The 26289-nt window shown below is 64.8% G+C and overlaps 1 protein-coding gene and 1 long non-coding RNA gene across 2 annotated transcripts; one reads left to right on the top strand and one right to left on the bottom strand.

Moving 5' to 3' along the window:
- Positions 1 to 1837: 1837 nt before the first annotated feature.
- Positions 1838 to 19732, bottom strand: SLC6A19 (solute carrier family 6 member 19). Its single transcript, XM_053906846.1, has 12 exons — positions 19452 to 19732; positions 13724 to 13864; positions 10344 to 10481; positions 8924 to 9105; positions 8520 to 8630; positions 8240 to 8352; positions 6998 to 7126; positions 6747 to 6903; positions 4459 to 4663; positions 4211 to 4370; positions 2403 to 2565; positions 1838 to 2221 (listed from the first exon to the last, which is right to left on the bottom strand). The coding sequence occupies exons 1-12, from the start codon at positions 19651 to 19653 to the stop codon at positions 2018 to 2020; spliced, it is 1905 nt and encodes a 634-aa protein (XP_053762821.1). The 5' UTR covers positions 19654 to 19732; the 3' UTR covers positions 1838 to 2017.
- Positions 19733 to 22734: 3002 nt separating this feature from the next.
- On the top strand, positions 22735 to 24214 carry LOC109260224 (uncharacterized). Its single transcript, XR_002076908.2, has 2 exons — positions 22735 to 23267; positions 23744 to 24214. It is a non-coding gene; the product is annotated as an uncharacterized LOC109260224 (long non-coding RNA).
- Positions 24215 to 26289: the final 2075 nt, after the last annotated feature.

Raw genomic sequence — 26289 nt, 5'->3', positions numbered from 1 at the left:
CTTCACAGGGCCTCTCACCACGCCCCGGGCTCCGCGGGCACAGCGACGTGGACGTGGCGTCCACGTGGCGCCCCCCGGCCGGACCCGCAGTCCACGCCGCCCGGAGCGACTGGGGCTCCACCGTCTGCTCATCCCTCTGCCTCCAGACGACGTTTAGGCCGAGAATATGAAATGGCGATTTATTTAGACCGGTACACGTGATGCCCACGAGACCCGCGTTTCCAACAACTTGCAGAGACACCGAGTCTGTGAGCAGGGCACTGGCCGGGGGTGGGATGACCGGATGATCCCCCCCGGGTCACACCCCCAGAATCCTCTCCACACGCCCCAGGGGGCAGCGCACGGACCGGTTACTGCAACTGTGTTCTCACAGCGGGGGTGGGAAGGCTTCGGGGAGAGGCCGAGGGGAGGGTGGAGGCCGGAGCGGGGCGGGGGTCCCGGGAAGGCCCGGCACGCGGGGCTGCAAGCCAGCTGCCCGCACTGCCCCGAGGACTCCCCAGGTGACGGCACGGGACTGGACACGCCCCGATGCTTGGAGGTTCGTAGCGGGGGCTGCGGGGCTCCGCTCCGTGGTCACTGCCAGATGGGAGGCGACGGGACAGGGACGTCCCGGTGGGGGGGGGGGGGGAACACGGCGCCAGGACCCAGGTCCCCACCCCTGCCCAGGGGATCCTCAGAAAGTCCAGTTTAACTTAAGTCTCCAGGCTTTTTCTTGGAGGGTGGAGGCGACCAGCCCATTAAGAAAACCACCCCAGGGGGCGCCTGGGTGGCTCAGTCCGTTAAGCGTCCGACTTCAGCTCAGGTCACGATCTCGCGGTCCGCGAGTTCGAGCCCCGCGTCGGGCTCTGGGCTGACGGCTCAGAGCCTGGAGCCTGCTTCGGATTCTGTGTCTCCCTCTCTCTCTGCCCCTCCCCTGTTCATGCTCTGTCTCTGTCTCAAACAAAAAAAAAAAAAAAAAAGAAAACCACCCCAAGTGCCACGTGACTGAGACTGTCGAATCCCAGAAAACAACCTTCACGAGACAGGGAGGGAAGAGCCAGAGCCCGACTTCACTCAGTGGCACCAAGCGGTTAGGCCTCCCGGTCCTTGCCGTGCTCGGGACCGTGGACTGTCCTCGACCGTGGTGCCCACGGCCGAGTTACCGTATAACTGGCCTTTCCAACACCTGGCTACGCGTTCACGCGGTTCACTTCCTTTTAAGGAAAACACAAAGGTGGTTTCCGCCTCAGCCTGGCCGAGCTGAGCTCCGTCTAACTGCTCATCTCCCTGCGGCGGCAGAAGCAATGATTAACTGGCTTGGAACTCACTGGAATTCACCGAGCTGGCACGTTGCCAGAGCTCGGAGCTTGGTGGGGTGGCCGGGGGGGGGGGGGGGCAGTGGCACGGTCAGGCCTCCGAAGGACCCAGCCGAGTCTTCTCAGGCTCACAGCCAAGGGGCCTGAGAAGGGCCATCCTCAGGTGGGGCACCAGTGTCCCGACCTCACAGGTACCTCCTAGGTCAAGGGTCGACAGCAAGGTGAAGGTGGGTGGCAACGAGGCCGGTCCTGAGGGGCGCAGGCGAGCAGTGCAGACGCGGCCTCCCCAGGACACCGCAGCTCCGACTGTCCTCGGAGCGTGTGCACACAAACACGTATGCACGTATTTATACTCGTGCACACAATACATTATACACATGCCCACCACGTACTCATGCACGTGTACACACACACATTTCAACATATATACACACACAGGCATGCACACATGCTCACATACACCCCCCATGCTCACATGTATATACGTGTACTTGTGTATATGCTCACGTGTGCACACACACATGCACACACATGCACACACATGTACACGTGTGCCTATGCGTGCACACACATATACACACAGTATGCACATGCATACCCTCATCTGTGCACACATACACACCCACACGTGTACACACACACACACACACGCACACACTTTCAAGTGTGTGGCCTGGACTCCCCCCCTCACTCCGACGGCCACACGCCCCGGGCCAGGCCGTTTAGTACTTCAGGTCCCCATTGATGGAGGTCGTGGACACCCTGCTGACCAGCCCCTGGCGGTCCCCCCGTCTCTGGCAGTGGTTCCTGATGAGCTTGTAGATGGCGAAGCCGGGGATGGCCAGGCAGGGCACCCCAGCCACGATGACCACCACGGCATACACCCAGCCTGGGTACGTGACCTTCTGGGATTTAGGAAACTCCTCCTGGGGAGAGAGCAGGGGTGACAGCCGCATGTACAGCCAACAAGGTCTCCTACAGGGTACATGCCCCTCCCCCTGTAGGTCACCTCCCGGCCCTCGTGGCAGAGGGGAGGGGCACCTGGGCTCCCGACCCCACAGGGAGCAAGACCCCCACTGCCCCCTCCGCTGCAGCCCCTCGGCTCACATAGGCAGGGTCCCAGACGCTGTAGATCAGCTCCTCGTTGACCTTGACCACAAAGAAGAACAGGAAAATGACCAGCATAAGCAGTGGACTGACCACCCTCCACGTGACTTGCCAGAAGATGTTGGGCTTGTGGCCAATCATGAACTCGATGTCTCTGTTGAACCTGGACACGGAGGTGGGAAGAAAGCTGTCACCGGGACATGGTCAGGCCTACGATCCCCTCAAGGCCGAGGGCGGCTGGCCTGTCCAGCCCAGACAGACGTCACCGTCTGCAGCCACAGCCCGGCCTTTCCTCTGACCGGAGTCCCGGCCGTCCCTGTGCACAGAGACCTGCCACCTCAGGGACTAGCCTCTGGAGGCCCAAGGCGCCACCGCCCAGGGCTCCAGCCCGCAGACTTGCCACGTGGAGGTCCGGGCAGGCGCTCACTGAGCGGGGTTAGAGCTCCGGGGATGAAGGGCAGGCTGGGAGGCCGTCCCGTCCCAGCCTCCCTGCAGGGCAGCGGCTCCACAGCTGGACAGCCCCCACCCCCCCGCCCTGGGCCGGACTGCCTTCTGCACCAGAGCCTGCGTTCCGCAGAAATGAGCGTGGCGCCCGCGGAGCGTGGCCACGAGCTGCCCAGGACAAAGAGAATCCAGAGGACATTTCTGGGAAGGTACCGCTGCCCAGGCCTCAGCCCCAGGCTGGACCCAGCAGGGCCGGGGAGGCCGTGGTGCATCTCCTCTGTGCGGGCCCGTCCCCCCGTGTGTCGTGCAGCGACCCCCACGAGCGTCTGGCTTCGCGCCGTCCCGGGGCACTCACAGATGGCCGTGCCCTCATTCACTCGTGGTCACGGGCCTGCATCACAACTCTCTTCCCCGAGTCTGCTAGAGCAGTGAGCACGGGCGGGGCCGCACGCGTTCCTCGGTGGCCCCCGGGCTGGTTCGAAGTGTGTTATGGCCCGGCGCGGGCAAGCTCTCACGGGTACAGAGGCCGCATCCCGACATCGGCGCGCCTCCAAGGGCTCGTGCGTGCGCACTGGTGCTGGACACCGGCCGGCGGACTCTGAGGCCCTGGTGAGCCCGGCCCCTGGCGAGGGCACCTCGGCCACGTTCTGGGCCCCGGCTCACCTCCGAGCGGGGCGTGATGCCCTGAGCGTCCGGCCGTGCAGACCACTGACAGGCCCACTCACCACCTCTCTTCACCTGGGGCTCTGTCTGGCTGCGTGGCACTGTCTCCCCTAGAAAGGCCCAGAGCGCCCGCGCCACGGAGCTCCCCTGGCCACGCGCCCCTAGTCGTAACGAAGCACACAGCACCCCCCCACCCCGGGCCGGCAGCCCCGGGGCCCCACAGGGAAGCCTTGCTCCCCACGGCGAGCGCCCTGCCCTGGCCGCGTCCAGCTCTCACTTCCGCTGCTCGCGCCCCACCCCCGCGGCTACTCAGCCCCTCCTGGTCCACCTGCGCCCGCGTCTCATGTAGTTCAGGCTTCTCGGCCTGTGAGACACGACAGTGCTTCGCCTCCGTGTGGCACAGCTGTCCTCAGTTAGGAATTTTCAATCGCGTGGTCAGACCGGAGGGGTCTGTTTCCGGGTGATTGCCGATTCCTCTCTCCCACCCCCTAGACTGTGTGGCCTGTCAGTGCTCATCCGTGCTGGCTCTGGAAGCACCCACGGCTGGAAGTCCACACGGCTCCGGGCGGCCCGTCTCCTCTGCCCACGGCCCCGCCGACCCATGCCCCGCGCGCTCTCCAGGGACATGCACGCTCGGCCCCGCGTCACACACGCCCGTCTTCCCCTGCCCCGAGCGCGGGAACTTCCTGCCTCCCTCCTACCTGTCCACACCGTACACGTAGACCACGGCAAACATCTCGCAGAAGGCGATGATGAGCAGCGGGATGGAACCGGCGTAGCTGTCCAGCAGGGACAGCCAGTACTGGCCCGAGTTCAGCGTGAAGATGAACGCGATCAGGTACGTCCCCAGGCAGATGAGGCCTTCGGGACAGAGAGCACGGCTGCTGCGGACCCAGGCCCTGCGTCCCGGCCGAGGCTGCAGCCTGGAGGCTGTCCCGGCCCCACATACCTGTGAGCAGCTCTTTGGGCCACTTTTCGGGGATGATCTTGAGGTCCTGCAGGGGCACGACCACGCCCTCCATGTTGCCAAACATGGACGACAGGCCCAGGCAGAAGAGCATGATGAAGAAGAGGACGGACCACAGCGGGGACACAGGCATTTTGGTGATGGCCTCCGTGAAGACGATGAAGGCCAGCCCCGTGCCCTCCACGCCCTGCAGGGTGGGCAGCTCCATCAGCGAGGCACGCGCCCTCCCGAGGGCCCCTGTCCTTCCCCATCCCTGCACCTGCTGAGCACCCCCGAGGGCCCCTGTCCTTGCCCGACCCTGCACCTGCTGAGCCCCCCCGAGGGCCCCTGTCCTTGCCCGACCCTGCACCTGCTGAGCCTCCCCCCACCCCCAGGGCCCCTGTCCTTGCCCGACCCTGCACCTGCTGAGCCTCCCCCCCCCCCCAGGGCCCCTGTCCTTGCCCATCCCTGCACCTGCTGAGCACCCCCGAGGGCCCCTGCACCTGCTGAGCGCCACCCCCCCCCCCCGAGAGCCCCTGTCCTTGCCCGACCCTGCACCTGCTGAGCCTCCCCCCACCCCCAGGGCCCCTGTCCTTGCCCATCCCTGCACCTGCTGAGCACCCCCGAGGGCCCCTGTCCTTGCCCGACCCTGCACCTGCTGAGCCTCCCCCCACCCCAGGGCCCCTGTCCTTGCCCATCCCTGCACCTGCTGAGCCCCCCCGAGGGCCCCTGCACCTGCTGAGCGCCACCCCCCCCCCGAGAGCCCCTGTCCTTCCCCATCCCTGCACCTGCTGAGCACCCCTCCTCCGCCCCCCGCACAAGGAAAGCGCTGATTTCAGCCACCCGGGAAAACCACCAGAACTCATCTCTTGGGCCCAACTGCATTTTTAAAAGCTGACTGAGTTCAAACACCAGGAAGTGGGTGGCACTGCTTGGCAGCAGTCAGGGCCCCACGCGGCCCAGACAGACATGTGGCAGGCACGGCAGACCGTCTGCTCGCTGACAGGTGTCACCCCACAGGACGCTTCCTGAGCCGCTCCCCACACAGCTGGGCTCAGAGCTCAGGATGACTTTACTAGCCCGAGCACGTGTCCCGAACAGACGCCCTAGGGCTGCGAACAGTGGGCCAGGCCGTGCGCGACGACGGGCTTGCGGACGCAGAAGTGCCAGGGCTCCGCGTGGCACCCCGGCTGACCCCGTGCCCCTGCCTTTGGCCCCACGTGGGTCAGTGAGACCTCTGCCTTGGGTCCTCCCTCCAGGCAGTGGGTGTTCCTGGTGGGGCTGAGAGGCTAAGTCGGGAGCCCGGGGCCCCCGTGTTCCCTGCAGGTCACGGGCTCCGGTCCCGGGGACCCACTCAGAAGTCAGGGACCCCAAAGTAACTTCACGGCATCTACATGAGTCTGTGGAAAACGTGCCGCTGCCCTCCACACACCAGCTCCGCCCTGTGGGGCGAGCCAGGACTTCGGGAGGACGCGGTGGCGAAGGGCAGCGGTGCGCCCGTGCGAGGAAACTCAGGATGAGCGGGCGAGCCCAGCCAGCCTCGGGGCACAGACTGCAGCAAAACCGGAGGCAGACGCAGCAGCCTGGTGGCCTGGGGCTGGGGACGGGGCGGCGGGGACCCACTGCTGATGGAAAACTCGCGGCCAGGGCCCTGGTGGCATGTGGCATGCCCCCAAATACCGTGCGGCTCCAAATAAGAAAATTGCAGAATTAAAACTGATAAATTCGGGCTCATAAACCTTAACGATACGGAAACATTACTCATCATTAAAATTGGACTCAGAGGGGCGCCCAGGTGGCCCGGTCAGTTGAGCGTCGACCTCGGCTCGGGCCATGATCTCGCAGTTTGTGAATTCGAACCCCATGTCACAGTCTGTGCAGACAGCCTATCCGTGCAGAGCTTGCTTTGGATCCTCCGTCCCCCTCTCCCTGCCCCTTCCTACCTTGCGCTCTCCCAAAAAGAAGATGGCAAAAACATGTTTTTAATAAAAGGGAAAATAAGACTGGAGTTCAAAGGCAGTGGCACATCAGAGGAGATCTGCAGCTGTACTAAGGCGTCAGCCTCCCCGAGTGACATACGCCAATCGAGCGAGATCGCGAGACGGTTATAAGGACACTGGCGTTTTTGTAGGAGGAACTATAGTAAAAGTAGCCCACGGGGTGTTTTCACGTGTTTGACGTGAGGCACTGGAGGAGGCCAGGCCCGTGGGCACCGGGCTCGCAGGGGAAGCTCGGCGCCCGCCCCCTGCCCCCAGAGCCCGAACCGCAGGGGCGCCACCCAAGGCACCGACCTCCGAGAGGAAGGAGTTCATGTCGCAGGTCTGGAAATGCAGTTTCGCGTAGGCCTCGGGCTCCGTGGCATTGAACCACTGTTGCACCTCCGCGAAGTTCTCCTGCGTCACGTTGCCCTCAGGCAGGTCGAAGCCGTTGATAAGCGTCAGGATGTTCCTGGAAGAGAGCCAGGCTGGCTGCAGGCCCGGGGGGGCGGGGGGTGCTCCCTGGAGGCAGTTTGCAAGCTCCTCAGGGCGGGCGAGCCACCTACGTGTTGAAGCAGTCGTCGAAGCGCTCGGTGGCACGGAAGCCGATGATGGAGTAGACCACGGTGGCCGCGTACACGGACGTGAAGCCGTTGATGACCGACACGATCACCGAGTCCCTCTCACAGTTGTTGCTGCAGTGAGAGCACTGGCTGGTCACTGACGGCCGGGGACGCCCGCCCGGCCCGTGTGGGCGCTCAGCGAAGACGGCGCAGCTGCGTCCCGACCCCGCTCTGCCCTTCTGCCACTTCCCCACGCCCCCATAGCCGCCAGTCCTGGAGACCCCGGGTTCAAATCCCTACTCCCCTGGGTCGTGAGGCTTCGAGGTGCTGGGCTTGGCCAGGACCCCCAACTCCCCCTGGACGCCCAAAGCCCCCCTGCAGCCCAGAGGGCCCAGAACACGGCCCCTGACCTCCCACCCCCACCCGCTGATGCCAACACCCTCCTTCCAGATGCTTCTGATGGCCGGCATCAGAAAGTGGGATAATAAGGTGTTGGCGAGGGTGTGGAAAAATCGGGCCCGCCACGGGACGGCTGGGTGAACACAGCGTGCCCGTCCACACACCGGGCGTGGCTCGGTCGTGGGAGGAAGCACGCCCCGACACGGGCTGCAGCAGGGCCGGACCCCAAGGACATGGTGCGGTGACGGAAACCAGACGCAGAGGACGGCTCCCGGGAGTCCGTGCCCTCGAAACAGCCCAAGAGGCGGCGGCTGGTTCAGGGGAGGGGGCACGGGGCTCCCTGGGGCGGGCGACATCTGCGGGGCCTGGAGACGGCACTGGCACGACCCTGGGAACGTGGGAGCCCAGCAGGTGAACGGCCCCGGGGCGGGGGGGGGGAGCATGTCCTGTCCCGCCCAGCACCACGGCCCTTCCCCCTCCGCGTCTGCTCCCGAGGCTCGCTCTCTGCTGGACCACTGGTCCCAACCGGACGGTCCTGGAGACCCTGGGGGTTTGGGCCCCTGCCGTGTGGGTGTCGGCCTGGGCTGGGCTGCAGGGACGGGCGCCCCTGGGGGTCCTGGGTGCCCGGGGGCGAGGGGGGTGGAACACCAGGGCTCAGGGTCACGGAGACCGAGGTGCCAAGGGGAGGCTGGGTCGTAAACGGGCCTCACTGGAGGGACCCCCCGGTGAAAGCCCTCCGGAGTCACCAGCCCGCCTCTATGCACCCTGTGGCCACCCGCACTGCTGGGACCCAGGTCCCTGTACCCACCGCCCCCGCCCTTGGTAGGGAGGCCCGCCCGCACTCACTGCACAGAGTTGTAGCTGGAGAAGGAGATGAGACCCCCGAAGGCCAGCGAGAAGGAGTAGAAGACCTGAGCCCCCGCGTCCAGCCAGGTGACCGGGTTGGCCAGCTCCGTGACCTGTGGCAGGACAGAGACCCCTCAGCCTCACTCCCAAGGTGCTGGCTGACACACGGCCCGGTGGCGGCCACCCTCTGTCCACACAGCCGTACTTGAGCCGATGGGCCCCTGACGCCCCCGGCCCGGCCACCCCCTCCCTGCCTCTGGGCGGACCTCAGGGGACTCACGTTGGGCGTGAAGAGAAACACGATACCATTGGTGGCTCCCTTCAGTGTCAGACCCCGGATGAGAAAGATGGTCAGGACCACGTAGGGCAGCGTCGAGGTGACGTACACGGCCTGTGGGCGGGGCAGGTGAGGGGGGGGGTGGGAAGAGAGGGCTGCGGGTTAGGACCCCCTCCCGGGTGCCCCTGGCCCCCAGACTCCAGGCAGGGAGGTGTGCCCGACCCTCCACTTCCCAGCGTTCTGCGGGACTGGGACCATCTGGTGCCTCCCGACTGGGGATACCGTGGGTCCCACGGCTTCCTGAGCACGTGGGCAGCAGAGGCCCCGCCCAGACAGCGGTGGGGGGGAGGGGTCACGACCCTCACAGCGGCCGAAGGTGCACGGGCGCCCCCCAGCCCCGCGGGCACCTTGCCGGTGGTCTCGATGCCGCGGATGGTGCACACGTAGAGCACGCTCCAGGCACAGGTCAGGCAGAGCAGGACCCACCACTGCACGGAGCCGGAGTCGCTGATGGAGGTGGAGATGTTGAGGGTCTCCCGGTACCAGAAGTAGTCCACGGAGGAGCTGCGCGCGCACTCCTCCACGTAGCCTGGGGGCGGGCACTCGCACACATCAGAGCGGGCACGGGTGCGAGCCAAGGTGAGGAACGGGGACCGGGGCCCGAGCCATGGGAAACACAGGTCGTGTTTTTGAGACATTGACAGCGGGGACGTTGTATGTGCCCGTGCACACCCACACATGCACACCCGCACTCACACCCATACATGCGCACACGCACACCCGCACACCCGTGCACACACACCCGCACGCCCACACACCCACATGCCCACACATGTACACCCACACCCGCACACCCACACCCGCACACACACCCATACATGCGCACATGCGCACACGCACACCCGCACACCCATGCACACACACCCGCACGCCCACACACCCGCATGCCCACACATGTACACCCACACCCGCACACCCACACATGCACACCCGCACACACACCCATACATGCGCACATGCGCACACGCACACCCGCATGCCCACACATGTACACCCACACCCGCACACCCACGCATGCACACCCACACCCGCACATACACGCATACACATGCACACGCGTACCCACAAACGCACGCCTACACATGCACGCGTACACCCGCACACCCGCACATGCACACCCACATATGCATATGCACCCACACACGGTGCACATTCACACAAATATGTGCACACGAGTGTACCTGCACGCAAACACACCTCCCATGCATACATGTGTGCACATGCACACAGACCTATGTGTGCATGCACATATGCACACCCACACACACGTGCATGTGTGGGGTGTGCACCCGGGCCTTGACTGCCTGCCTTCTCCCTCTTGTCCCTGCTGCAGGCAGACAAGAACCCCACAGGCTTGGCCCGGGGAGGGCTCACGACGCCGTCCCAACAATGTCGGGGAGTGGCTTCCGGGACACCCCACGCACACACACCCCCCCCCCCCCCCGCCGGCAACTCAGAACCCCACGCACGGCTGTCCTCGCTGCAAGGCCCAGGCGGATGGGCAGCACCCCCTTCCTGGGCCACGCCGCCCCTCCTGACGGGGAAGCCACCAATTTTAAGGGCTTTTCTCCTGCAACGTGCCCTTCTTTTAATGCCCTGTTGCCTTAAGTGTGCCCTGGGTTTTGCCCGACCTGAGCTCCAGGCATCCAAAATCTGGAAAATCAGAGGGCAAGTGTCCGTGGACGGTCAGCCCGCGTGATCAAAGGTGCGGCCTCCCCACCCTGCTAGTGGCAGCTCGCCAGCTCCCTGGCCCTGCCCAGGGCTCACCTGTCCTGTTGGCGTTGAGCGGACACTCACTCCAGGGCAGGGGGTCCTGGAAGGAGTTGAAGAAGTACCACATGACCCAGGCGATGATGGTGTTGTAGTAGAGGCCCACCATGAAGGACACGAACATGGACGCGATGCCTGGAGGGACCAGACCGTCACTGCTCAGGAGTGGGGGTCACTGCTGGGAGAGGGGTCAGTGCCGGGCGAGGGGTCAGTGCCGGGCGAGGGGTCAGTGCCAGGCAAAGGGTCACTGCTGGGCGAGGGGTCACTGCTGGGGTGAGGGGTCAGTGCCGGGCGACGGGTCACTGGTGGGCGAGGGGTCAGTGCCGGGTGAGGGGTCACTGGTGGGCGAGGGGTCACTGCTGGGCGAGGGGTCAGTGCCAGGCGAGGGGTCAGTTCCAGGTGAGGCGGTCACTGCTGGGTGAGGGGTCACTGCCGGGTGAGGGGTCAGTGCTGGGGTGAGGGGTCAGTGCCGGGCGAGAGGTCAGTGCCGGCTGAGGGGTCACTGGTGGTTGAGGGGTCACTGCTGGGTGAGGAGTGAGTGCTGGGTTGAGGGGTCAGTGCCTGGTGAGGGGTCAGCGCCGGCCAAGGGGTCACTGCTGGGCAAGGGGTCAGTGCTAGGCGAGGGGTCAGTACTGGGATGAGGGGTCAGTGCTGGGTGAGGGGTCACTGCCGGGTGAGGGGTCAGTGCTGGGGTGAGGGGTCACTGCCGGGCGAGGGGTCAGTGCTGGGGTGAGGGGTCAGTGCCGGGCGAGAGGTCAGTGCCGGGCGAGGGGTCATCTCCGGGTGAGGGGTCACCGCTGGGGTGAGGGGTCAGTGCCGGGCGAGGGGTGAGAGCCGGGCGAGGTATCAGTGCCGGGTGAGGAGTCACTGGTGGGCGAGGGGTCAGTGCCGGGTGAGGTGTCACTGCTGGGGTGAGGGGTCAGTGCCAGGCGAGGGGTCACTACCGGGCGAGGGGTCACTGGTGGGCGAGGGGTCAGTGCTGGGGTGAGGGGTCACTGCCGGGCGAGGGGTCAGTGCTGGGGTGAGGGGTCACTGCCAGGCAAGGGGTCAGTGCTGGGGTGAGGGGTCAGTGCCGGGCAAGAGGTCAGTGCTGGGCGAGGGGTCACCTCCGGGTGAGGGGTCACCGCTGGGGTGAGGGGTCAGTGCCGGGCGAGGGGTGAGAGCCGGGCGAGGTATCAGTGCCGGGTGAGGAGTCACTGGTGGGCGAGGGGTCAGTGCCGGGTGAGGTATTACTGCTGGGGTGAGGGGTCAGTGCCAGGCGAGGGGTCACTACCGGGCAAGTGGTCACTGGTGGGCGAGGGGTCAGTGCCGGGTGAGGTGTCATTGCCGGGTGAGGAGTCAATGCTGGGTTGAGGGGTCACTGCCGGGCGAGGGGTCAGTGCTGGGGTGAGGGGTCAGTGCCGGGCGAGAGGTCAGTGCTGGGCGATGGGTCACTGCCGGGTGAGGTGTCACTGCTGGGGTGAGGGGTCAGTGCCAGGCGAGGGGTCACTACCGGGCAAGTGGTCACTGGTGGGCGAGGGGTCAGTGCTGGGGCAAGGGGTCAGTGCCGGGCAAGGGGTCACTGCTGGCTGAGGAGTCAGTGCTGGGGTGAGGGGTCAGTGCTGGGCGAGGGGTCACTGCTGGCTGAGGGGTCAGTGCTGGGGCGAGGGGTCAGTGCTGGGGCGAGGGGTCAGTGCCGGGCGAGGGGTCACTGCTGGGTGAGGAGTCAGCGCTGGGGTGAGGGGTCAGTGCTGGGCGAGGGGTCACTGCTGACTGAGGGGTCAGTGCTGGGGCGAGGGGTCAGTGCTGGGGCGAGGGGTCACTGCTGACTGAGGGGTCAGTGCTGGGGCGAGGGGTCAGTGTCGGGCTAGGGGTCATCCCCGGGCAAGGGATCAGTTCTGGGCGAGGGTCACTGCTGGGTGAGGGGTTAGTGCCGGGTGAGGGGTCACTGCTGGGTGAGGAGTCAGTGCTGGGGTGAGGGGTCAGTGCTGGGGCGAGGGGTCACTGCCGGGCGAGGGGTCAGTGCTGGGATGAGGGGTCAGTGCCGGGCGAGAGGTCAGTGCTGGGCGAGGGGTCACTGCCGGGTGAGGTATCACTGCTGGGGTGAGGGGTCAGTGCCAGGCGAGGGGTCACTACTGGGCAAGTGGTCACTGGTGGGCAAGGGGTCAGTGCCGGGTGAGGTGTCACTGCTGGGGTGAGGGGTCAGGCCAGGCGAGAGGTCAGTGCCGGTGAGGGGTCACTGGTGGGTGAGGGGTCAGTGCTGGGGCGAGGGGTCAGTGCCGGACAAGGGGTCACTGCTGGGTGAGGAGTCAGTGCTGGTGTGAGGGGTCAGTGCTGGGCGAGGGGTCACTGCTGGCTGAGGGGTCAGTGCTGGGGCGAGGGGTCAGTGCTGGGGCGAGGGGTCAGTGCCGGGCGAGGGGTCACTGCTGGGTGAGGAGTCAGTGCTGGGGTGAGGGGTCAGTGCTGGGCGAGGGGTCACTGCTGGCTGAGGGGTCAGTGCTGGGGCGAGGGGTCAGTGCTGGGTGAGGAGTCAGTGCTGGGGTGAGGGGTCAGTGCTGGGCGAGGGGTCACTGCTGGCTGAGGGGTCAGTGCCGGGCGAGGGGTCACTGCCGGGCGAGGGGTCAGTGCTGGGGCGAGGGGTCACTGCCGGGCTAGGGGTCAGTGCCAGGCAAGGGGTCACTGCTGGGTGAGAGTCAGTGCTGGGGTGAGGGGTCAGTGCTGGGCGAGGGGTCACTGCTGGCTGAGGGGTCAGTGCTGGGGCGAGGGGTCAGTGCCGGGCTAGGGGTCAGTGCCGGGCGAGGGGTCACTGCCGGGCGAGGGGTCACTCCCGGGCGAGGGGTCACTCCCGGGCGAGGGTCACTGCTGGGCGAGGGGTTAGTGCCGGGTGAGGGGTCACTGCTGGGTGAGGAGTCGGTGCTGGGGTGAGGGGTCAGTGCTGGGGCGAGGGGTCAGTGCCAGCCGAGGGGTCAGTGCCGGCCGAGGGGTCACTGCTGGGGAGGAACCTCCTTGCTGACCTTAAGGAGTGGACGGAGGAAGCTTGGAGAGCAAGAGTGTGGCCTCAGCAGTCAGCCCACCTCGGGGCCATCCAGCCACTCCCGAGCCCTGATCAGGGCAGGGAGTCCGCAGGGGCGGGGGTCTCTACTCTCCCCGTGCGTCTACACCCTCCAACCCGCTGGGCGCCTGGGGACTCAGGATGGTGTCCGCTGCCCCGCTGGCCCCCGGCGGCCAGCAGTGACCCAGGCCCTGACCTGAGCTTGTGAGGAGGGGGTCTGCGAAGGCCCGGGGGCGGGGCCTAAGCGCTGGGCCCCTCCTCTCCCTGAAATCAGGCAGTGAAGGCGGGCAAGGAAGGAGGGGCGCCTGCTGCCAATAGGGGACCCCGGCAGAGCCCGGCGGCGCACCTACGCCCTTGAGGGCCGGGTGGATGGAGCTCCAGACGCCCACGCTCCCCTTCCGCAGCCTCTGCCCGATGGCGAACTCCAGGTGCAGCAGGGGGATGCCCTCCACGACCAGCAGGATGAGGAACGGGATCATGAAGGCCCCTGCGTGGGGAGAAGCGGCAGCGTGTCAGAGGACGGCTCACGGGAGGGCGACGGGCCACCCCTGGCGACGCAGGCGTTTGTAGGAAGCACCTGCAGAGACACAAACTTGGGAGGTTCCCGACCACAAGTCCACGAGCACCGCCGCGCAGGGAGCCACCACACGCCACCTCCCGACGGTGGCGTCCGTGGGCCGTGACGGCAGCCCCCGGAATCAGCGGAGGCGTCCGCGTGCCGGGGGGAGCCGGGTACGAGGGTCAGAGGGGAGAGGTCACGGGAGCGGAGGGTTCAGACACCGACCCGGGGGAGTGCACGCCGGGGTCCTTGATCTGAGCCTCGGGAGGCTAGCTGGGGAACACTGAGGGCCTCGGAAGGCCCTGACCCGGAGCCGCGACCACATGAGGGGATGCAGGGACCCCCGGGACTGGGGGCACCAGGACCAGGCTGGCTCAGCGCAGGACAGCAGGTTGAGACGGGAAATTAGCGAAGGCGGCGGGCTCGGGGCCCCTGGGCCGCTCCCTCCTCGGGCCCAGCGCGACCTAGCAGAGACCAGCACAGTCGAGGTCACCAGAGCGTGAACTTCGGGCCAGGTTGCAGCTGCGCTGTAGGGACTGCCGACGAGGGTCTGGACACACTGATGGCTTCAGGACTGACCGGTGCATTCGGTGGAGGGCGGGGGAGGGGCGAGCATTCGGTCCCTCTCCTGGGCCATCTCTGCCAGCATCAGCCTATACCCCCTCTGCCCTGGGTTCGCTCCCTGCCTCTTTCTCCTCTGCGGGGTCCCTTGTGTTGGGAGGGACAGCCCCACCCCCACCCCCGCGCAGAGCCCAGTGGCGCTCCCACCCGCAGCGGGCCATCCTCAGTCTGCGTGCTGGACTGCCTGAGTGGCCTCCCTCCCAACGCGGGACTCCAGGGACAGGCCCCTTCGGATGCCGAGGTCAAAATTCCAGGACAGCAAGGGGCATGGGCCACGACTGGGGATGTGGCCCTCAAGGTGACAATGACAGAAAATCAAAGAGCGAGGACGGGCACGGGGAACGAAGACCCACCAGCTGGATCCCCTTGGGTCTGGGGGCCCAGCCCGGGCCACAGGCTCACGGGCAGGGGCCACCTACACCCCACCAGGACCTGCTCACCGTGTCACCGTGTCACCGTGTCCGTGAGGGTTAAGATAAAAGTAAAGAGCTGCCTCTCCAACGTTTTCTTAGGGGCTTGATTTGAATCTCTAAGCGGGGCGCCTGGAAGCTCGGCCGGTCAAAGGCCCAACATCAGCTCAGGCCACGATCTCACTGTGAGTTCGAGCCCTGCGTCAGGCTCGCTGCTGTCAGCACAGAGCCCACTTTGGATACCCTGCCCCCCTCTGTTTCTGTCCTCCTGCCACCTCGCGTGCTCTATCTCTCTCAAAAGTAAACATTTTTTTTTTAATAAAAGAAAGAAAAAAAATCTCTGAGCAAAATTACCAAGAAAACAAGTCCGTTTGGGGACAAGGCTCCAGAATGTCCTTCAATCTCCCCTTTTCTCATGACGCCACTTTCACCCACCAGCCTTCCGGTCCCTGCATCCCCATCAGGAAACTCCTATTCATCCTGGGAAACCCCATTCGGATAGCCCCTCTTCCAGGAAGCCACCTCCTTCTCCCGGCGCCCTCCCTCACACAAGCTCCTCCAGGTGGGCGGCTCCCCTGAGTGTGAGGCTCCGCCCCGGTGGGCACAGCCAGTGGGGGAAGGGGGGAGGAGGGGTCAGGCACATGCCCAAAATGAGCCGTCTGTGCCCCCACGTTGTGGGGCCCATCCCAGCGAGGCAGGTGGGTCTGCCTACCCAGTACCCTGGCCCCGGGCAGCGTCCAGCCTGGAGCAGCCCCTCGGCCCCACGCTCTTTTCCAGGGATGAGAATGTTCTCCAGCGAGGCCGAGAGCTCTTTACAGATTAGGCCCTGGGGGATACGTGGCTTTTTTTTTTTTTAACCCAGCTACTTCTTTCCTTCCCGTGGGTAAAGGTGGAGGAAGCAGGGAAGGGCAGAGGAGGGAGAGCGGCCAGCAGGCACCGTGGCGCCTGGATGTGGTTCCAAAGGTCCCTGGAGACGGGCGTCCCTGTGCTGCCCAGGCTTCCGCACCGGTGGACACGCGCGCACACACACGCAGAGGCAGCCCGCTGCACGGGGGAGGGGTGGACGGCACCCATGGGGGACAGACCCGCTGGTGCGGAAGCACGGCTGGCGTTCTAAGGAACCGGGAAACAGGGCGGGGAGTCTGGAGACCCACGGGAGGCCCAGTTGTGTTAGTCCTGAGGGGTAACCACACTCTCAACAGGCCGCCAGGGGCTTTGTGGGATGTGGGTGGCACTCATCACGGAATTGGTCCCGGGAAACTGGCATCATTTCCCCAGGCTCCCGTAGGCGATGGCGACAGATGTGTGGGTGGGGGACCTGCCTCCCCCAGGGTCCCTCCCCCCCCCAACCCTTTCACTGTCACCCCCAGGGTCCCTCCCCTCCATCCCTGTCACTGTCATTCTGAAGGCAGATGTGGATTGCTGCCCCCCACACCCCCACCCCCGGGCCTTCCCGCCTTCCGTCCACAGTCCAGACCAGACCGAACTCTCCAGAAATCACCCAAACACCAGAGAGCCATCTTGGGCGAGCCGTTCTGCCCTCCCTGCCCCTGGGGCCTGCACCTTAGAGCCCGTGCCCAGGTCCTTTCCAGGCCCGGGAGGACAGCACGGGGTCACCATGGCCAAGGCACAGAAGGGCGATACTATCTGAGCTCACAGAGGAGGAAACTCCTAAAGAGAAGTACACCCGGAGATGCGTCTGACAAGTGGCAGCAGGGACTCTGGGGGAGGGGACAGACAGGGACCCTTGGAGGAGTTCCTGATGCCAGCTCTGGGCTCGGCTCACGTGCCCCTGCCCAGCGCCCCGGCCCAGGCCCACGTCCACACACGGGTTTCCTCCTAGGTCAGGGTGACCCACAAACCCTGCAGCACCTTCCCATACCCACCCCAGTCCCACCCCAGTCCCACCCTAATCCCATTTGCATCCTATTCCCACCCCACCCCCCTCCGATGCTCTCTCCTGCCCCAGGAAGCTTCCCTGTGAGAGCGCGTGCCCCGTACACGCTCTGGGTCAGGGCGTGGGGTGGCTGTGTGCCACCCCACCATGTGATGTGGGGATAAACCTGCCCTTCAGGGGCTCGTGGACCTCTGTCACTTGCAGAGGAGCACAGAGCCCGGTGCCCAACTCCCACTGAGGTGGGAGGAGCACTAGCCAAACACAGACCCCCGAGGTGGTGCAGGCGGAGGACACAGCCCACCCGGGAACCACCTGCACCTGCGCCCTTCACAGCGCTGCCCCGGGGACCCCAGTCAGAGAGACCCAGCGTTGGGAACCTTTCGAGTGACCACACAGTCTCCTAACGCCATGCGCCAGAGGGGGCACTGCGCGTGGGTGCACGCGCGCGTGGGTGAGTGGGTGTGTGCATGCATGCGTACGTGCGTGTGTGGGTGCACGGGCGTGTGAACGTGTGTGTGGGTGCGTACTGCGCACGCATGCGTGCATGGGTGCGCGCGTGTTGTGTGGGTGTTGCGCGGATGTGCGGGGGCGTGTGTGCACACGCGTGGGTGTGGGCTGCGCGCGTGTGTAGGTGCGTGCGGTGTGCACGCATCGAGAGCGTGGGTGCGTGCGCTCGTGGGTATGTGGGCATGTGCGTCAGTGCATGATGTGTGCGCGCAGGCATGTCGGGTGGGTGCGTGCGTGCGCACCGCCGCGGATACAGCAGAACGTTGTCGACTGAATCGAAATCAGGGTCTGGGATGTCGTTTTGTCTACTTTTCTGACTTTTTTTCCCCAAAATATAAAGTTAAAAATAAAGTAAATGAATATTTGTCGTACTTTGCAAATTACCCAAAAGTCCTGGAAGTAGTTGGAGGCATGTTACGTCTTCACGGAACCAGCTCCCTCAAGTCACGCCACCCCCCCACCCCTTACAGCTGGGGCCGCAGGCGTGGGAGGCGTCGCGCGGAGGGTCACCGGCTGCGGTCACCTCCCTGCGGCCCTCCGCCTCCTGGGCTCGGCTGCTGGCCTCCCGGTGGGCGTGGGTGGCCTGGACGGGACAGAGCGTGAGCCACGGAGGGTCCCGGAGCGCAGAGGTCGGACCCCCAGCCCCGGCGCCAGCGTGGAACCTCGCTGTGGAGGCGCAGGGCAGGCCTCCGCTCCCCGGGCTGACTGGGGGACAGCCCGTCAGTCTGCAGGGTCTGGGGGCACGGTTCCCGCGGGTGAATACAGCACCAGGACCGCAGTGCAGGGGTGCAGCCAGCCCCCTTCCCTGTCCAGGGGGCAGGAAATCTGCGGGGTGCTGGGCTCCCAGTTACAAGTGAGCAGGAGCAGGCTGGGACCCTCTCTGAGGGTGGTCCTGGGGGGCACGTGAGTGTAAAGTCCCAGAAGGAAGGGGCATTGGCCCCAGAGGCAGCTGGGAGGCAGGCTCAGGGACCGACCGCAGAGGCTGCACTGCTGGGGCCCCTCCTCCCTCCGGCTCCCCCTGTGCTGTGGCTGCCGCTTCCGCTTCCGCTTCCGGAGTCAGAAGCTGGATCAGGGGTCCGTGAGACCTGAGGAGGCCTGAGGTCCCTCCCAGACCTTGGGAAGCTCAACCCTGGGAAATTCAGGGCCCCTGAGGCTGACCCAGGAACGAGCACTTCTGCCTTTCCCGGGGATGCTTTTAGATCACAAAGCCCAGGTGACAGCCTGCGGGTGCTTCAGAGTAAGAAGCAAACAGCCCCGCAAACACATCACTGGGGTGCCTGTCCCCGGGACAGCCAGCCCGCTCTGCACAGCCCGTCTCCCCAGTGAGCACCTGCCCCTGCCCCAGACCCCTCCTTGTTTACAGCTCAGCCCCAGCGCAGGGTTCCCCAGGGCTGCGGCCGCGGACTCATGGAGGTTCCGTCCCTGTCGCCCATAGGGACCGGAGGCGGGCGAAGCGACCATGGTGAGGACACAGAGCCAGCGTCACAGGGCCGGGGGAGAGGGAGAGGGGCAGCCTCGGCCTGTGGAAGGAGACCACTGCGGTCCAGGCAAGGCCCTCCAAGGCCTCTGGGGGTGGCAGGGCGGCCTGAGGTCAGGGAGTCCTTCTGTGGGTCGCCTGCTCCCGGCCCAGCTCCCTCCTCTATCCAGGCAGGAGTGCGGTGCCCGCGTGGTGGCCCTGCGAAGGGCTGTCCCCCACTGCCCCTCCCGCTCTCGGAGAGGGGGCTCCATCCAGAGGAGCGGCCGGTTCCCCTCAGACCCCTCACATCCAGGTCAGGTGTGCTCTTCGAGGACGCACACAGACGCTTGGACGCGCGGGTCCGGGCGGCAGACATCCCTCGCCGGCCCCACGAGCCAAGAGCAGAGCGCTGTGGGGGCCCGGACCGCCCTGCAACCCTGCCCAGCCCTGCCCCCGCTGCGGACGTGGAGGCTGAATCCGCAGGGGAGGCAGGTGGCACTCCAGGGGGACGGCGTGTGTGACCACGGCCCCCGGGGACTCCTTCCCCTCCCTGCGAATGGGCTCCTCAGTCCGGGGCCCCATCCCGTCGTTCACAGGCGGACCCCCTTCCAGCCCGGGGCTCACCTCCGCCGTGGCTCTGGCACAGGTAGGGGAAGCGCCACACGTTGCCCAGGCCCACGCAGAAGCCCACGCAGGTGAGCATGTACTGGGCCTTGTTGTCCCACTGGGGCCGGGAGCCGGCCTCCTTGGCCTCGATGCTCTCCAGCTGGTCCAGGGACGGGATCCGGTCCTCCAGTCCTGGGTTGGGCAACACGAGCCTCACCATGGTGGTCGCAGGGCCGGTCCCTGGTGGCCCAGGCGGGTCGGGAGCCAGAGGGCGAGTGGCCGCAGGCCCAGAGCCCCAGCACTTTATAGGGAACCTTTGGCACCTCGCCCCGAGCACCTGGCGTCAGCAGATCTGGAGGTGAGTCCGCCCCAACTGTTAATGCCTTATCTGTGGAGGCGCCGCAGACCCTCGGGACTGCCCCACAGGCGCTGGCCAGCCCCTCCCACTGAGCAAACGCAGCCGCCAGGGCTCCCGCCCCCAGGGTGCTCCCTTCCCCCCCTCCCTGCAGGACACCGCTGCTCTCCAGACCCTGGGATGCTCGGCTCGAGCTCACCGTCACACTCCCCAGCGGCAGAAGGAGGTGGGGCGGCCCCCCCTCTCCCCGGCTCCTTCTGCCAGCAGGCTATGTGCGGGGCCATCCCTGCCCCGCCCCACCCCGTCCAGGGCCGTGAGGTGGACCTGGGCCCTGGGAGCAGCCCACTGCCCTGCTCACTCGGTGTTTGGAGCTGCCTGGACCCCTCCGGGCCCCGAGCACCAGGCTCTAACCAGCTTCCCAGGGAGCTTTGGGTCCCCGCTGGCATCTGGGTACCGAAGCCCCTTCAGATGCGGGGTGCCTGTAGGTGGGCCCCTGGGACCCACAGCAGCCCCCAGGGCGCTCGGCTCCCCGGGTCGTCACCCGGCTGTCCCCCAGCCTCTCCGGGCAGCTGCGGGATTTCTGTCCTCCTACCCAGCGCCGGGCATGGGGCGGCCCCGAGAGGGGTGGGGGGACGGCAGTGGGAAACGGGGTTCCACTGCGGTCAAGCAGGGAGGCTTGGGGGGCCCGCGGCACACGCAGAGAGCGTCGTAGCCTCCACCTGGTGCCCTCTGGCCCCGGGTGCCCTCCAGCCCAGCCTGGCCTCTAACCTGGGAGAGCAAGGGAAGAACCCCACCTGAGGGTTATGACGGCCAAGCCGATCCTGAAGGCAGAGCAGAGTTTGGGACAGAGTTAGTGTGGGTGGGGACGTGCCCACTAGCGATCTGCACCTGGCAATCCTTCCGGCCCGCTGCCACTTTTCCTGGGTCACTGAGCAGGCCACACCCAGCCCCCTCGGGGCCGTTCCCTCGGGAGCTCCCTTCACTGGCCTGCGGGGTCAGCTGGGTGCAAAGCCCTCTCTGATGGCCCTGTTGACCGACCTCCACTCCCACCCGGTCCTTCCCGGAGGGATGGGCTCTGTCGCTGGGAGTCCTTTGCTTATCTGTCTCCCCAGTGACCCGCTCCAGTGGACAATAATGTCCCTTCCGGCCCGGGGCTGCCTGACCCCGACCCCACCCCACTTGACTGGTTCATGCTGACATTCGAGGAACAATCCAGGGAAGGCGAGTGAGGGTCACTCGGGAGGGGTGAGTCAGGAGTCCGACCTTTGCCCTTAGGACAGGGGGACTGGGGAAGGGTGGAGGCCGGAAGGGAGGAATCAGGTTAGAATTTAGGCGCATCTGGTTCCTGAGACGAGAGCAGGACAGGCGGACAGATGCCACCGCAGAGACAGAGAGGGAGAGACAGAGGGACAGGAGAGGAGACAGACGGAGAGATGGAGACAGGGACAGAGGGACAGAGACAGAGGGACAGAAACAGAGGGAGAGACACAGGAACAGAGATAGAGGAAGTGACAGAGACAGAGGGAGAGACAGAGGAACAGAAGGGGAGACAGAGACAGAGAGAAAGACAGAGACAGAGGGACAGAGACAGAGGAGAAACAGAGGGAGAGACACAGGAACAGAGACAGAGACAGAGGGAGAGACAGAGACACAGGGAGAGACAGAGACACAGGGAGAGACACAGGAACAGAGACAGAGACAGAGGGAGAGACACAGGAACAGAGACAGAGACAGAGGGAGAGGCACAGGAACAGAGACAGAGACAGAGAGACAGAGGGAGAGACAGAGACAGAGGGAGAGACACAGGAACAGAGACAAAGACAGAGGGAGAGACAGAGAGACAGACGGAGAGACAGAGAGACAGAGGGAGAGACAGAGACAGAGGGAGAGACAGAGGGAGAAACACAGGAATAGAGACAGAGACAGAGGGAGAGACAGAGGAACAGAGAGACAGAGGGAGAGACAGAGACAGAGGAACAGAGACAGAGACAGAGGGAGAGGGAGAGACACAGGAACAGAGACAGAGGGAGAGACAGAGACAGAGGAACAGAGAAACAGGGAGGAAAGAGGTGCCCCAGGCTGGCCCAGGTCCAAGGGGTGGGGACGGGGATGGCGGACGGTCTGGACACAGGGCGGAGGTGCTACCTGGACCCTGAGGGCCAGCGGGGGAGAGGAGTCTGGGCTGAGGTGGGGAGCAGCCCAGGGCTCTGTCCTGGGTGTGTCCGGAGTGGGGGCCCCTCCCCACAGGAGCCCTGGTGTGGGGGAGGGTCCCCGCCCCACCACAGGCCCCCCTGAGGGGTGTACCTGGGGCTTCCTCCGGGCAGCTCTCTCTGGAAGCTTCCACAGGAACGCAGACCCGGACTGCCTTCCCTGTGGCGGCCAAGGCCCCCACCCCTGCAACCGAGCCTCAGCCCCAGATCAGATCTCGGGGCTCTGAGCCCCAGCTTCCCCATCTGTAAAACGTGATCGCGGTAGCCAACTCTACGGCTATCTTCCGGGAAAATATCTGGGAAGTGTACCTGGGTGAGAGAAGGCCAGGTGCCTGAGAGCTAGGCCTGAGCAACCAGGGTCCCCACAACAGGGACAGGGGCTCCAGCCAGGCCCCAGAGCTTGCTTGGGCCCCACAGCAAAGCAGTACTTTCTGCCCTGCCCTGGGGTGCAGTGGAGTGCCCCCAAGGCCGGGTGCCCGGGTGCCACCCACGGGCTCTCCGGGCTCTGCCCTCCTAGGTGGGGGGCCGGAATTGGGGTGTGGAATGCGGGGCACAGACATAGACCCAGCAGGAGGTGGGGGGCTTCTGCCACAGCCCCCATGAGGCTGCGGGCCCTCGTGCTCCCCTGCCTCCCCCCACTCCCCCTGCTCCCTCCTGCCACTCCTGCCCCCCCCGTCCCCTCCTGTCCCCACCCCACTCCCTCCTGCCCCCTCTTTCCCCCTCCTGCCTCCTAGAATCAGCTCCTGCACTCTAAGGCTAAGGGTCTCAGTGCCAGGAGTCCCAGCCGACCCGCCTTGACCCCGGCCCTGTCCCCCCACTCCAGCCCACCGGGCCCACATCCGCCCCAGGGCCTTGGCGCTCTGGATGCTCCCCCTGCCCGGCTCCCTGCAGCGTCCACCAGGCCACGGTCCCCCATGGTCAAGTGGTGACGTGAGCACACAGGGCTGCCCATTGCCCGCCCCTCTGCTCCCCTCTCTGCTTTCCTTCCCTGGTTGGTGGCATCATTTCCTCCTGAGGCGCGGTTCGTCCTGTTATTTCTCTAACTGCTTTTCTTCTCTCTTCCCCCGAAGGCCCGAGGCTGCCTGGGCTCTCACGGTTGGCCAGATGAGGGGGTCCCGCGGCTGTCCCCAGATGGGTGCATCCGGGGAGGTGGCCGGACAGGCACCTGGGCCTCCGTCCCCAGCTTCGCTTGCCCGGGGGCCACGGGAGCCCCGCAGCCACGCTCAGTGGTCTTCGTGGCAGGAAGTGCCAGGCAGTTCCGGTGAACAGGTGAACCGACTAGATGAGCCTTTGCTTTTACTACGGTCGTGGTTGGAAACAGACTGAGGCGCTAAAGCATCCCCACCTCCCCACCCCTGTCCGGGTGCCGGGTCCCGGGGCCTGAAAAGTGGCGGCCCCACCCTCGGCTGCACGGGGTGGACACCTCCCTCGCAGCCCAACAAAAATGAGGGCGCATTGTGAGCAAACGGTTTGTCGTGGGGCCGGCGCCCCTCCCCCCCACCTCAGACCGCAGCCCCTCCCCACGTTTGCCCAACAACTTCTTTCACAAAAGAAGGTAAAGGCCCCTGAGCGTTTTCAGCCCCCCACTGCGGATGAGCTAAGCGTCCCCTCCCCTTGTTCCGTGGACCCCAGGACCCCCCCACGGCCCACCAGCTGCCCCGGGACACTCCGGGTCCTGATAGACGCGGGACGGGACGATGAACGTGTTCTCCTCACTCGGCTGGTCTGCTCTGTTGTACGAACAGGGGACAGGGGACACGTAAATCACAGGACACGTGTCCATCCGCTGCTTGTGTCATCGGTCAGGCTTCCCGGCAGCAGGACACTGCGAGGAGCGAAGTTTTCAGAAGCCAAAAGTTGCTCGCGGGATCTCTACTGCAGGGTCTGTGCACAAGGGCCGAGGGTCACCTGGATAGGTGTGCACGGGCGTGAGTGACACACGCGCCCTCACTGCCTCACTGCTTGAGATTATACTGTCTGTGCACGATTTTTATTTTCCTTTTATTAAATTAAAAAAATTTTAAACTGAAGGTACAGTTTCACTCATTTCATTTTTTTCACCTTCTATTAAATTTTTCTTTCCGATGCCACGTTTGATGTGGAACACGAGAAGTACTCAGTGTGTTGGGTGTACCTTCCGTGATTATAGCAAATTTCCCGAATGTGGCTCATCCCCGCGGTGTCCATTTTCCCCGAAATAAATGTATTTGTACGTACGTGTGTTTGTTACTGTCCTATGGGTTGATGACCTTCCATAAAGCAGGCATATCCGGGTAACAGTCACCCAGACAAAGGCATAGAACATTCCAGAACCCCAGCGCCCCCCCCCCCAAGAGAACCGCACAGGGGGCTCAGCTCTGGTGGGCTGTCCCTTCCTTCCCTCCCTCGGAGATGCCTGCTCAAGTGTCCTTGTCTCTGGAGGCTCTGCCCCTTCCCGTCAACCTGCAGGGCGGCTTGAAACATTCCGGAACATATGTGCCGCGAGCTTCCTCCCCACGCAGCCGCTGGCCTGGCCTCACTGTCCCTGGTGTCTCCCTGCTCCCTGCCCACACGATCGATGGTGAAGATGCCCTCACGCTTTATTCTGGAAGCAGTGAGGTTTTGCCTGAGACTAAGTGCCCCCCCTCGAATTATTTCCAGGGCAGCGGGTTCTCCAGAGGGGTTTACCCCGGGGCTGTTTAGACGTGGCCTCCCCGCCTTCCTCAGGGCCGCTGGGCCCACACTCCTGGTGCTGCCCCGTCTCCTGTCTCTCCCTTCCCCTGTCTCTTGTCTCTTACGTCTCTCCCGTCTCCCCCGTCTCTGCTGTTCCCTCAGCTTCTCTGCACGTTTTGTCGAGGGCACACGTCTTACTTGTGTGGCCTTATAGCGAGTGCGCCTGAAAAAGCGTGTCCCCCTCTGCTCTCCTTCGCGGACGTGCTCTGCTCACACGTCCACACGTGGCTCACACGTCCACACGTGGCTCACACGTCCACAGCGAGCCACCCCCACGGAGAACCTGCCGGATTTGCAGCGGCGCTGGGCGCCTGCCGGCCCTCGGATGGAGGCCACGGGCCCAAGGAGCAGCAGGTTCTCCTCCCGCAAAGGAGCAGGTCCCTCTGGGAATCCAGGCCTCCTCCTCCTCTGGAAGCTCCGCGGCTCGGGGGTGGAGGTCCTGAAGGCCTGTCGTGAGATCCGGTCCGGGGCGTGTGTGCGCTGCTGTGAACCGCGTGGCTCCTCAGCGTTTGCCTCCCGGCGGCCTCCCCTCCCTTGGTTCTAGCACTGGCGATCTTTGATTTTTACAGATAACTTCAACACAAAATCACACCGACGGAAGCGACGGTTTTTCATCCTTTTGCCCTTCATTGTTCTTGCCTCATGACAGCTCGTCGGGCACGACGCGGGCACACGCGGTGCGAGCCACGCTCCCACTGTCACCCCTGGGCCCGTCAAGGACGGCGGGGACTTCTGCACAAACACCCACTGGCCTTCCTTCTCCCGGCAGCAGCTTTACCAGTGGTTGTGAACGGGCGTCAACTCGATGAAATGCCTTCCTACGTTTGCAAGAGGGTTACCAACTTGCCGCCCTCCATCCTCTCGATGTGGCAATTCCACGCCTTGACCTTGCCCCGCGAAACAGCCTTGCATTCTTGGAGTAACGCCACTGTCCCTGGCGCACAATTGTTCAGTTGCCGGATTCGGTTTAGCCCAGGTTAGTTTGTGGTTTTTACAACTGTTCCTGAACCGTGTGAGTCAATCCACAATCGGAGTCCCCCCCCCCCCCCCCCCCCCAGCCTCAGGCAGCCGGCTGTGCCGAACGAGGGGACCAGGGCCGGCCTGCTCACTGCATTGTCACTAACAATAGAAATTTTCACTCAGAAATCTTTGCTAGTTTCGTAAGTTTAAGAACCTGTGAGGGCACCTGGGGGGCTCAGTCCGTCGAGCATCCGACTTCGGCTCGGGTCATGATCTCACGGTCCGTGAGTTCCAGCCCCGCGTCAGGCTCTGTGCCGACAGCTCGGAGCCTGGAGCCTGCTTCCGATCCTGTGTCTCCCTCTCTCTCTCTGCCCCTCCCCCACTCATGCTCTGTCTCTCTCTGTCTCAAAAATAAACAAACATTAAACAAACAAACAAACAAACAAAAAAACCGTGTGGCTGACAGGGACCAGACAGCTATGGAAGCTGTTGCAAAGTGGATTTGATCCTTGATCAACTTTGCGGTTTGGCGTGCCGGGTTTTATTTCAACAGGCCACAGGTTCAGCGTTAGATATTTTACACCTTAGTCTTCGGGGAAGGAGGATACCCCCCTTTGAA

Source organism: Panthera pardus, unplaced genomic scaffold, assembly GCF_024362965.1.
Source record: "Panthera pardus isolate Hobbes unplaced genomic scaffold, ASM2436296v1 HiC_scaffold_2, whole genome shotgun sequence".
NCBI classification, from domain to species: domain Eukaryota; kingdom Metazoa; phylum Chordata; class Mammalia; order Carnivora; family Felidae; genus Panthera; species Panthera pardus.
This window is presented reverse-complemented; position numbering and strand designations above follow the sequence as displayed.